General features: G+C 57.7%; 1 protein-coding gene across 4 annotated transcripts in view; it reads right to left on the reverse strand.

Annotated features, from left to right (window-relative positions):
* Positions 1-784: 784 nt before the first annotated feature.
* CBFA2T3 (CBFA2/RUNX1 partner transcriptional co-repressor 3) overlaps positions 785-12,665 on the reverse strand; it is a 152,128-nt gene continuing 140,247 nt past the window's right edge. For all 4 annotated transcript variants that reach the window (XM_081108405.1, XM_081108404.1, XM_081108406.1 and 1 more), the window contains 7 exons: positions 11,347-11,528; positions 10,460-10,680; positions 7,148-7,233; positions 6,427-6,625; positions 5,825-5,893; positions 4,175-4,365; positions 785-2,968 (listed from right to left, as the gene is read on the reverse strand). In XM_081108405.1, the coding sequence (XP_080964531.1) occupies positions 2,678-2,968; positions 4,175-4,365; positions 5,825-5,893; positions 6,427-6,625; positions 7,148-7,233; positions 10,460-10,680; positions 11,347-11,528 (1,239 nt within the window). In that variant the 3' untranslated portion in view covers positions 785-2,677. The remainder of the gene's footprint in view (positions 2,969-4,174; positions 4,366-5,824; positions 5,894-6,426; positions 6,626-7,147; positions 7,234-10,459; positions 10,681-11,346; positions 11,529-12,665) is intronic.

Consider the following 12,665-nt stretch of genomic DNA (forward strand, 5'->3'; position numbering starts at 1 on the left):
GCTGACCAACATGCCAGTGTCCCTGGCAAACCTGCTTGTCCCCAAAGGGGGGCCATGCAAGGGGAAGGGAAACAGAGGCCTTCAAGGCAAACCTGCGGGTCTCCAGGTGAGGGGCTTCTCCATCAGACCATCAGCCTCACCCCCAACTCCAGACGGCAGGGGCATGAGTGATTAGGGGCCTTCGCCCTCTTCCACCAGACCCCAAGCGTGCCCAGGCCAGACACTCTCCAGACACCCCGTTTAGCAGCAAACCTTGTGGGAACAGAGTCCAGAGCGCCCACCTCCAAGGGGAGCAAACCCATGTCACTGCACATCCGCAGCCGCCGTTTTAATAGACGCGACACTCAGGAGAGAGAAGGGTGGCAGGCTGGGAACACGACAGCAGCCTTCGCTGTCTTGAGAGCCCCAATCCCAAACTGGTCCTTGCTTTCCTGACATCCACGAAAGCAAACCTCTGAGAGTGTGACAGACCCACTCACCAGGCCTCGGAGATGGTGGCTGGGATGGGGCGCTTTCTGGAGGATAAAGAGATCTATCTTGGAATTAGGTCTATTTCAGAATTAGGTTTTCACTGTCAGGTGTTGTTCGGGGTGGCACCTGGTCTGTGGCAGCCAGATGAAATCCATCTTTTCAATACTCAAAGAATGAATTCTTACAACTCTGGAAAAGAGATAACAATCAAACCAACCCATTGCTCCCCGTAGAACCACAGTTCAGATTTCTTTGAAAATCGATTTCCTACACTTGACATACTTCTGCAGTTTCTCTTAATTTTTTTTTATTTGGCAAACATCTCTTCTTTATTATCATCATGAATATCATTATTTGGACCTCTGCAAGGACTATATACATTCACATTAACGTACACTATTGACTTCTTGCCTCTTGGTGGGGCCCCCCAGGAGCCCCGGTTTCAGTAGCTGGTCACTCTCTGTATTGCACTCCAGTCCTGGGAACTTCTCACAGCGATGCAAGAAAATGCCAGATCATGGACCATGCTGCTGTTTGTTCTCCACTGAGTACAGGTGAGAATTCCTTACTCCTTTATTTCCTCCTTGAGATCGCTTGGGGGAGTTGAGTGGGGAAGGGAGGACAGAGCTAGAGTGAGGGGACATCCCCACTGATGATCAGCTGGACAGAAACGTGAGGTTATACACAGCCGACTAAGTCTCCCGAAGGCGTGGAGAGGGCAGACTGTTCTTGTTTGAAGTTTTTTTTTTTTCCTTCTTTTTTTTTTTTTCTGTAAAAATGTGAAGAAAGAAGAACAGGTTCAGGGGACACTGGTGGAGGGTGGCGATGGGGCAAAGACGAGTTGGGTGGGGCAGCACTGAGGAGGGGAGAAGAGGTAGAGGAGGAAAAACGGAGAAGCAGTCGTTATTGGCGCAGTTGCTGTCTCCTCGTGCTTTGAAAAGCACCCAAGAATCAACCCGAAAGATTGTCACAGTTTTGTTTCAGAATTATGCTCTCTCTGGGAAGGACACGTTAGCACTTTTTTTCACAAGTGGAAGAAATGAAATGTGATGAAAATTCACAGAGGGCGTGAGGACAGATGGAGGCATCTTCCCCTGCACACGTGTAGTGCATGGCCAGGCATGCCCCGTGTGCACACGCAGACACACGCACGGCGGGTGGGGTGCTGAGGGCTCGAGACCCACCGCCCTGTGCCCAGCAAAGGCGTTGCCGTCTAGTCAAAAAGAAACAAATGTCGCTTCTGGTTGGGCAAAACCCTCCAAACCCCAATATCCCAAACTCTAAAAACAGAATAAAAAGAAAAGACCAACATCTGTACGAACCCAAGAGTGGATAAAACAGTGAAAAAATACTTTGGCAGTGACAAATTTTGGATTTTGACTTCTCGTGTTTGCTTTTTGGATTTCCTTTGGAGCAGAGGTGTGTGCGGCATCCTTGGCTGGCTAGCTGGCAAGGTAGTTTACAAGTATGCTTCCTTTACTTTTTAAAAAAACTTTTTGGATTTCTACTTAAAGCCAAAGAGTTTGACATTAAAGGAAAAAAAAAAATCTGAAACCAAAAATGCTTCTTGGGTCAGAAACTGAAGTCTTTCTTACTGTCTCCACCGAATCAGCCACATACCCTTGGGGTAGTTTCGGTGACGCAGAGGCTCAGATCTCCGGCTATAAAATAACAGTTTTCTTTTTCCCTTTTTAATTAGGAAGGGGGGAACCCCCACAGTTTTTTTAGTCCATTTCTGAGTGGCTCTTTTGCCATAAAAATCCCCCAAAATTCTTCACTGAAAATATAAGCCACCAAACAACTAGTTTTTTTTTCATTAAAGAGAAAGTGTGTGAAAGTCATAAAGACAGGAAAAAAAAAAAAAAAGGAGGGGGAGAGGGAGGAGGAGAGGTAGAGAGAGGGAGCGGGAGGGAGCGGGAGAGAGGGCAGTGGACGAGCTGGCGGAGCTCCAGCCGGTCCCTCCGTGGTCTAAAGCCGGGGGCGGGTCTGAGGATGCTTGAAGAGGTTGTCGCGTGAGACCGTCAGGTAGCTGAGGAGTTGCGTTGAATGCATTTTTTGTTGGTTCTGTGTTTTCTTTTGGAGAGAAGCAGTAGCAGCAGAGACTCCAATGGTCGGGCTCCCAGGGCCGGGCCAAGTGTCCGGCAGCTGGGGCTCGGCGGGGTTGGTGGGCGCATGTCCGTGGGCCGAGCAGCGGGTCTAGGAGGGGTCAGCGGGGTGCGGCGTCCAGTGGGCCAGGGGAGCCAGGGCGAGAGGGCCCCGTGGAGCCAGCTTCACTGGGGCTGGCAGCACCCGTGGGCAGGCAGGGGCCCAGGCTGGTGGTGGCGTCGGGCTGTCCTGGCACCGGGTCGGCCACCACGGCTGAGGGGCCCTGCAGGCTCTGGCCGCACACGTGGTGGTGCTTCTCCCAGTCCTTGTGCTGGCAGAAGGAGCCGCAGTAGCGTGCTGCGTTGCAGCCGCTGCACGTCTCGCTGGCCTTGCGCCCACAGTTCCAGCAGCTCTGGAGTGGGTGGAGGAGATGGTCAGGGCTGGGCCACTCCAAATCCCCCAAGTTCCCAGCCCAGCTGCAGAATGGGGAAAGATACCCTCTACACAAATGGGCTTGGACCCAGCCAGGGTGTGAAGTGAGACCCCACAGTGCTACAGCTTGTGGTGACCGTTGGCAAACATGGCCCCTTGCGTGGGGCATTTTGGGGGAATGGGCTCGCACGACTACATTGCACACCTTTATCCCACCCAGTGAGGTTCATGCTGGGCTTACAGGACCACCGGGTCCTCACGAGGGCAGGGAGCCACTGCCCCTTCCCTCTCTTCCACGCAGCCCTCCTGCCCCACCAGGGCTCCAACACAGAATGTAGGGGCCCTGGAAGAACAAAGACGGACATGCTCCAACGTGGGGTGCATGGCAGGCCTGCCTCGGTCACATCCTTCCCCTACCATTGGGCTTCTGTGGAACAAACATAACCCAGCCGGCCATGTGAGTAAAAGGTGGGCAGGGACACTGGGGAAGGCCCAGGCTATGTGACAGAGACGCAAACCTGCCATGGGGACAGGCCCAGGTGCCCATTTAACCTCCAAAGCCTCTTGGACCCCAACAGCTCCTGCTGTCCCTGGCTCACTCTGGCTCGGCCACCTCAGTCTCCTGCCGTCCTCACTCCGCCAGCTGTGCCTGGCCCCCATCGGGCCTTTGTCCCTGCTGCTCCCTCCTGGGATGACACTGTCCCTGATTCCTGCATGCTGGCTCACTTCCTCCAGGACTGCTCAGACGTCACTGCGAGGGGGCCCTGACTGACACCCCGCCCTCCTTCCCACACAGGTCCATAGCCGGAAATGCTGCAGGCTTCACGTCAAACACCAACACGATAATCATCTCACACCCTCCCGCGGGTGCCCATGTGCCGGGAGCTGAGGAGGTGCTTTAGATGCCACCTGGGGTCTTTACATCCTCCTCTTGCCTCCTGCTTCCCAGGTTACAGAGCATGAGCTCCGGTGTCTGCAAGCCTGGCAGCAAATCAAGGCCCTGCCACTTCCCTGGGCAAGCTACCTCCCCCCAGAGCCCTCAGTTTCATCTGTACAGTGGGGACACCCACAGGACCCTTCTCACCAGGCTGTGCGGGGTCAAGAGGCCCTGAGAGCTCATGGGGATGCCAAGATGGCGCAACAGCCCCGGACCTGGACTTGGGTGGGGTGTGGGGTGGGCACCTACCTCACTGGAGTCCTCCTGCTGGTTGACGACAGTGAGGGCATCCTCCGAGGCCTGCCGCCTGGCCTCGGCCAGGGCCCGCTCCATCTTGGCGCGCTCGCTGCTGATGAGCTCGTGGGCCTTCCGCTCGGCATCTGACACAGCTTTCTGCAATTCAGACATTGCCTGCCGCTTCACCTCATTCACCGCCTCCTCTGCAAAGGACATGAGGCCATGGTCACGTGGGCCGCCTACCCAGGTCTCCTGGGCCTCCCGCTCATAACCCCGGGGCCGGGCTTGTGCATAAGGACCACATGCATCCCTGCACCGTGTGCAAGCATGGCCGTGGAGCGAATCTCCAAGCTCATCTCCAGCAGTGTTCGCAAACTCCAGCAGCAGTGACAGATTTGGTGCAGGGGGCCTGGGGAGGGCCCTAGAATCTGCATTCCCAACCAGTTCCAAGTGCTGCTACTGCTGGTCTTGGCACCCACTTTGAGAACCACAGCTGCATTGTTCTGCCCCACAGACAGTCTGCCTTCCCCTGTGGCCTGTCTGGATGCAATCGGGGGAATGCCTGGTCTAGGGCTCTGCATTATTTCCCCCCCAAACCCTGTGATCTCCCCCACATTTACCACCTCTGCCTGTTCATGTCTGAGGAGTCAGTGCATTGTTCTTACTGTGGCCAGAGCGTCTGCTCAGATGGCACCTTGCCCTCTGACACTGGGAACAATATGGACCCCTCTGCCCCCTCTAAGCCAACCCCAAGGCCTTTCAGGCCTGCCTCAGTTTACCTGGCAGTGCTGTTCTTGCAGCATGGTGTGAAGGAGGCTGGGGTGGGATATAAGGGGCAGAGATGGCCTTGAGCCTGCTGTTCCAAGTGTTTGCACACTGTGTGCTGAGCTGCTGGCAATGCCAACTGCAGCCACCTGTCCCCATGTCACCACCCGAGCTCCACATGGTTGTCACCAAGGGCCCCATGAGGCCCTGCTGTGGGCCAGAGGGAGGTGAAGGGGACAGCCAAGGGAAATGAGGACCCGCCTCTCCCCGTCCAGGCCACCCTCCTGCCTCGACCTGGGTGGCTGCTGCCTGCCTGGCCCTTTAGCCTCCAACTCTGAGCTGGGACCCTCCACTCTGCTTTCAAAATCCTAGGACTGCCTCCCTCTAAATCATACTCTACACTGAATCTACCCCACGAATCCAAACATGTCGGGATCCTGCGTCTTCCCTGCACTGCCACCACCCTTGAGCCCGCCTCTCTCTCTCGCTGCCCACAGGCTCTAGCTCCTGCCCAGCCTCTCCCCAAAGTCTGTTCCCACGATGCAATGAATGTCCCCTGCAGTATTCCCGTTGCCATGCTCAACACTACGCCCAGACTCCAGCTCTAAGCGCCTGTCTTGTATGTGTGTGTCTGTGCACACTCGTGTGCATGTTGGGCCTGAGGCCCTGCTTGTTTTACTGAGCATGGTGTTCCCTGGCAGGTGAGGGTGGCAATCGTCCTACCCTGGATACTAAGTGCACCGTGACCCCTCCATAAGCCCCATCTGTGAAGCCCTGTGAACTTCGCCCTGAGCTTGGGGCCAGGTGAGCCCCCTACCAGAAGCTCCTTGCAGAGAGGGCAAGAGGGTCTAGTCTAGGCCTGCAGGCCCCAGCTTCCGCCCCCCTGCCCCCACTCACCAGCCTTCCTCCAGATCTCCTCGGGCATGTAGCTGGAGAGGGTCCTAGGCATGAACTCCCGGTGCACGTCTGAAACACAGGGGCCGGTGTCACACACAGGACGGGGCCACAGGGCCATGTGTGAGTGTGTTCTTGGCGGGGGTCCGAGGTACTCATGGGTAGAAACGCGATATCAGTTGCTGAGCTGGGGGCAGGGCAGCGTCATGAAGGGGGATGCTCTGGACCTGACTGGGAGCCGGGCCCATCCTGAGCCCCTCTTGGTTTCCATGGCCATCACCCAGGGGATGAGTGCAGACCCACAGAACTCTGAGTCCGGGCTTCCTGTGGGTCCAGGGCTCTGCGCTGTTATCTCCCCACACTCGCCACCTCTGCCTGCTCAGTGGGTCGAGCCACTGGGATTTGAGTCAGCTTCCCAGTGGGTCAGGCCGTGTCTTTGTACCTCTTTTCCCAATGAAACTGTTTTGGCTGGTGTTACATTGTAGAGTCTGTATGCGGGCCCTGCTGCCCACAGTCCCGGGCACCCCCTTCATGCGCCCTGCAGCCCCCGCCCACCATGCTGCTCTCTCCGCCACTCCCTGTCCCCTCCCAGCCCCAGCACGCACCTAGCTGAGACCCCTCTGCTCCCGTCGAGCTGCCGAGGGGCCGGGCGGTGGTGGTCGAGGGGCCCTTCTTGGTGTCCTCAGCATCGCTGTAGCGCCGGACCCAGTGGTTGAGCTCCTCGCGGTCAGCCTCCTGGCACCGGCGCAGCACGGTGAGGGACCGCCGCGTCTTCTCGGCCATGTCCATGATGCAGTTCAGGAGCTGTGGGCGGTGGGTGGGCGGCCTAAGCATGCAGGGCCCTTTTCCCCACTCCTGGGCCTTGGCCAAGCCCCTGTCCATGAGGTTTGGCCATGAGGGGCGGGGGCTTAAGTCTTTGTATGGGGCCCTCCTTGCAAGCCTTAAGGTGCAGTCTGCTCCACGGAGCAGATGTGGCCAGCACCACTCTGGGACCACACCTTCTGCCTAGCTTTTCCCCTAAAAGGAAGCAGGGCCAAGATGAACCTGGAAATGGTGTTGAAGAGGTCCCACCCCTCCACCAAGTGACCTTCCGGAGACTCTGCAGGGGCAGAGGAGGGAAGGTTCTGAGGGGCGGACCAGGCAGTGGAGGGTGGGCTGAGATGGGTGTTCCCCTCACCCCCATGCTCCCAGGGCCCACTCTCCCCAAGGCCTTGCCCCATGCCCCCCAGGTGGGCATAGAGCCAAGGGGAGCCCGCCCGAGCCCTGTCCCCACAGCCCCACCGGTTGGGCGGACTGTGGCACCTGTGCCCTGGCCTGGACACTCACATTGTTGAGGTGCTTCCACTCCTCAGCCCACTCGCGCTCAGTGAGCCTGTGGTCGATCACTTCCTCTGGCCGTGACCCATGGACCACTGCAGGGGGAGAGGGGACACTCAGGCCCCACCCCATACTCCCAGGTCGTACCCCACACTCCCCCAAGCTCCGCCCTGGGCTAGACCCTCCATAGGCTGTGCCCACCCGGGTAAGATGGGGAGGGTGAAGAAAGGAACAGGTCTGGCCTCTACTGAAGGCTTGGAGTAAAAGACCCATGTCCTCAATCCTTGCTCTGGCTTTGGCCACCCTTCCCCTGCCCCCCTACCTCCAAAACCCATTGTTCTCACTCTTTCTGCCCTCTGCTGCCAACCAAGCCAGACTCAGACTTCACTTCTGGGGTCCCACCATGCTCAGAAGCTCTCAGGGCCTCCGTGTGTCAACTGCCTGGCTTCAGGCAGGCTTTACCGGTTCCTCTCAGCCAGCTGGACTCCTATGCAGGTGTCAAAGCCCAGGTTTCGGCCCTTCCTCCCCAGTAGCTCTGGGCCCTCAGAATTTCTTAAGTTCCATGTGACCCAGCAAGTGCTCCAGCTTATCTGCTGGGTCTCAAGTGACCCAGTCCCACTGTGGTCTCTTGGGAGACAGGGGGCTCAGGAAGCCAGTCGTCCTGACGATCATTCCCCACGGGACCTGGGACCCTCATTTTCCCTCTCCAGGCCTCAGTGTCCCTACCCCACCTATCTCAGGGGGCACATTGGCGGGGAGAGCCCGGGTACAAGCAGCTCTGCGCCAACTGCTCTACACCTTTCATCCCTGCATTGACCTTGAAGGAGGCTCGGCTCTCATTTCCAATTTACAGAGAACTCAGAGAACTGAGAGAAAGGAGGCTGCTGAAGGGGACGTGCGTGCCCAAGGTCACCCAAGGTCAGCCTGAGCAGAGCTGTGCCTTCAGCCACTGGCTGGTATGGCTCCAGGGACTGAAACAATTGTTCCCCCAATCAGAAACAGAACCATCGTGGGCTGTGAAATGAGCACAAGCGCAGCAGCACCTGTCCCCACGACGGCGCCTCACAGTTTCTGACCTACCCAGAGCTCTTGCCCCCACTGTTTTGGGTGCCTGTGTTGGGCGATGCAGTGCCCATGAATGCTTTTGGGTTAAGGTCTCTCTATGTAGGCTTTCTTCAGCTCCTAAGGGTCTTCTGGACCCACAAACTCAAAATGCCTCTCCGAACTGCCGAAGGGGTGGGAGGTGGCAGCCACAGTCCGCTGTCCACAGCCCTGCCCCGTTGCCTGCGGAGCCAGAGCTTTCGCCAACGCCCCAACCAAAATAGTGGCTGAGATCTGCCCAACAGCTGGTGTCTATTTTTGCATTAGCAGAAGCGGGTGGGGATAGCACCTGCCTGACCCGGCCACAGGGAGCCAGACACTGTCACCTGCTGCCTGGGCCGGGGCCCTGGAAGCTTCTGCGGGGTGGGGGCGAGGAGACGGCCTTGTATGGAGTGAGGCCTCTGCTGACCCTGCCTCTGGGCCCCCTTTCGGTGTCCTGGGCCTCTATCTTAGAGGCTGCTGTTTCTAGGCTGTCCCCCAATAGTCTGGGTAGGAGCTGGTCCTGTTCATCTCTTTGTCCCCCAGGGATGGCCAGTGGTCAGGCAGATGTGGCCAGAAGTCTTTGGGCATGTCAGTTATGATCTCTGGACCTCGGTCTCCTCACCTGTGATATGGTGTGCTGACGTATCACACATATATGAGAACACGTCATGGCCCCCTCTAAGAATGGAGTTAAGGACACAATGCAAGCAAGAGGTGAGTGCTCCACCCTAGACTTTCCCCCACTGCAGTGGGTCCTCGGGTTGCGGCAGAGATCCGTTCCCACAGCGCGACATAACGCGATTTTCGCTGTAAGTCGGAACTCACCTACATTAGCATCTACGTCGCTCACACGGAGCACATACACAGCAGGAATGAAGTGAAACAGTAAAAAAAATTAAAAGATAACAATTCCCGACCTTTACTTGTGGTAAATAAATAATAAACATAAAGCGCATATGTACATACGTCGAAATGATGGAGCTTTTTTTTTTTTAAAATAAATACTGTAAATGGGAGAGGGCGACGTAACCATGAAACGACGTACGTCGAGTCCGTCGAGTCCGTCGAGTCCGTCGAGTCCATCGAGTCCGACGTAACCCGAGGACTGTCTGTAACATCAATAACAGCTGGCCACACAGCCCCCACTCTGCACTGGATTAACCCCCTCAGTCCTTACGCGGCCCTGAGGGTGAGACTCCTGTTAGAGCCGCCAACAGGGGAGGAGACGGAGGCACAGAGGTCATGTGACCTGCCCAAGGGGGTATCACAGGGCGTCCTCGGAGCTCAGAGGAGCCCTTGCGCTCACCATGAAACCCCTGCTCCTCCCAGGAAGGTTTGGAGAGCTTCTGGGTGGACGAAACTCCTCACCCTTTCCCCATCCCTTGCCCTGTGCATCTCCACCTGGCTGTTCCTGAGTTGTAACCTTTTATAATAAACAGGTGATCTAGTAAGAAAATGTTTCTCTGACTCTGTGAGCCATTCTAGTAAATTAACTGAACGCAAGGTGGGGGTTGTGGGAACCTCTGATTTATAGTCGGCTGGCCAGAAGCACAGGTGACAACCTGGACTTGTGACTGGCATCTGAAGGGGGTGGGCAGTCTTGTCGGACTGAACCCTTAGCCTATGGGACCTATGCCGTCTCCAGGTAGAATGTCAGGATTGAGTTCAGTCGCAGGACACTATGCTGTCGTCCAAGGATTGCTTGATGTTGTGTGGGAAGCAGCCCCTATGTGGAAATTGGGCCCAGGAAGCTAATTTATTGCCCTCTCTGCCCCAGCTGCAGGGCCTGGTGGCCTCCCTTTTCTTGTCTCTATAACGAGATGACACACCTGTTCAGGGGCCAAGGGCAAACTGAGTGGCTCTAGGTCCCCCAGGCCCCATACCCGTCTGTGCTTGCCTCTGTCCAGCCGGGGCCTCAGGACAGGCACACTCACAATCATATCCCCTGGGAGGGAAGGACCTTTTGGGCCCTGAGGGTGAGGATGTTGAACTGCCCCCCAGATGGAGGTCCGGGAAAGATGGCTCTCCCTCAGATGCTTCCGGAACCCAGCCAGGGTGGGGATCCCTTCTGTGCCCTGGGGCCAGTTCCCCACTCACATCCTTTCTCTCCACCCATCTCCGCTGCGTCTTGACACGTGCACACAGTGGCTCTTGAATGCTCCCCCCACACACAGGTGCACGTGTGCTCCTACTAACATGCACACACATGCCCACCCCTGCCCCCAGAACACTGCTCACTGAGTTGCCGATGGCGCTCCCGAAGCTCCCGGGGGTCAGGGTGGCGATAGGAGTCACGGGAGTGGTGGGCCAAGGCCATGTCCTCGAGGCGGTAGTGTGGCGGCGTGGGGTGGGGCAGCCCATTGCTGGGGCTGAAGCGCTGGGCAGGGCTCAGGGTGCACGGCCGTTTGCTGAGGGGGTCTGGGTGCAGCGGGTCGCGGTCTGACCCATTCTCTTTGGTCCTGGCCAAGAGAGTGGGCAGGAGGTCAGTGGTCACAGAACCAGGAGCCGTGGGTAGAAGTCCAAGCAGGAGAGGTGAGAGGGAGAGAGGGGTGGCGGGCACAGAGAGAAAGAGTAAGGGGGAGACAGGGAGAGGTGAAATCAGTCCACTGGGGACCCAGCCTTGACTCCCGCTCCTGGTGTACCGGCTCTGGGCCTAGTGGTCATGAAGTCTGAACGTCTGTTGAGAGAACAAAGAGAGGGGGACACCCTCTCCTGGCAGCAGGACAAGCACCCATCTCTGTGACCCAGCAGTGAGGGCCAGCCCGTGTGCCCGGGTACCTCAGGCTCCTGGGCACTTGGGGTCCACATCTAGCACCAAGGGAATCGCCATGGAATTCCTCCAGACTCCCCTCCTGCCTACCCCCTGTCCCCCCAGGGGGGCATCTGAGTCCTCAGGAGACCTCCCCACAGCCCGGCAGGGCAGCCTCTCTGAGTCAGCCTGGGCAGTGGCCTTGCAGGGAAGGCTGAACTTGACCAGCTTGCCCACTCGCTGCGGGCAATAGCATTGACCTCAGTTCTCTCAGCCCTGGAACGAGGGTGCCTGTTGAGCTGTGGCACCAGAGCCAACTGGTCCCTTCACTGTCTCCCCGCCACCCCCCACTCCGGCCACAGACAGCCCCAAGTACCTGTCAGGTGTCCTCCTCTTGCCGTTCTCATTGACTTCCAGCAGGAGCTCCGAGGAGTCAATGGGGGAAGAGGCGTTGGCATCCAGCAGGAGCTGCTCGTGCTGGGCCAGGTACTGGGCAGGGGTCTGCTTGGCCAGGCGGGCGCAGTGCAGGAGTTCACGCTGCAGCAAGGGCAGGTTTGCCTGTGGGGAGGACACAGGGTGGGCATGGGCTCACTGACGATGGGGGTCAGGGCACAGGGTGCATAGCCTTGCTCTGATGCCAGGCAGGGAGGCTGACGGCCAGCCTCACTGTGTGACTTTGGGTGAGTGCAGCCTCACTGTGTGACTTTGGGGGAGGCGCATGACCTCTCTGGGTATCAAGTTCCTCCACTACAACCTGGGTACGCGGGCAGGCAGGAAGGCTAGGTAAGAGTGTGCCCCCGCAGGGAACACAGTGATTTGGGGTACAGGGGATCTGAGCCCAGATCCTGGTCTCCCAGGCTGGGGCTTCTCCACTTCACTGAGCTCCTTCCCACGGTGGCATCTGGGGAAGGCGAGGAGAGGACCATGATGACGGCTCCCTGCCTGTGCCCGTGGAAGCAGGCACCCGATCACCCACTGTGTGGAGAAGGGAACTAGGGCTCTGAGCGACGACGTGGGCAGCCCTGCACACAGCTAACTAGAGATGGAGGAGCTGGGAGCAGGACCCCAGCGTGTCTGCTCTGGACCCCCATACGTGCTGATGGGAAGCCGCCGCACAGCCTTGAACGAAGCTTGGCGTTGGGGCTACGCACATCAGTGTGCATACCACTCTGAGCAGCCATGTGTCACTGCCTGTGGCTGCACCACCCATGGTCCTTACAGCCTTCAGGGATGGACACTGTGACTGGTTCCACGTTTATGGGTAAGGACACTAGGGCATAGAGTGGGAGTGATACGTGGGGATGCACAGGATTCAAATGCAGATCCTGCCTGTAGCAACTATGCCCTCCTGCCTGTGCCCTTGCCCTGGCTCTGGGGCCTCCCAGACTGCCCTGCCGGGTGGCCAACGGGCTCCTCATGTGCCTTCCAAAGAGACTTCCCAGAGCCACTGTGGTGAGTGGGGTTGTGGGGGAGGGGGTGGCAGGCTGGATGGAGGCCCAGCAGCAGGCCACTTGGGAGAGCCGAGTTCTAAGTATTTGTAAATAATTACAATTCCCCAACTTTCTCATGGCGTTTCAAAGCTGCCACACAGCCTTCTCCTGCCTCTGCCTCCCCAGAACCCAGCAGCACACCCGGACCCAATCAAGCAGCCGATGCAGTTTTGTCAAGCAGCGCCGGCTGCCAGGTCTGTTTTTC

This window comes from Myotis nattereri (genome assembly GCF_964212035.1).
Source record: "Myotis nattereri genome assembly, chromosome: 15".
Classification (NCBI taxonomy): domain Eukaryota; kingdom Metazoa; phylum Chordata; class Mammalia; order Chiroptera; family Vespertilionidae; genus Myotis; species Myotis nattereri.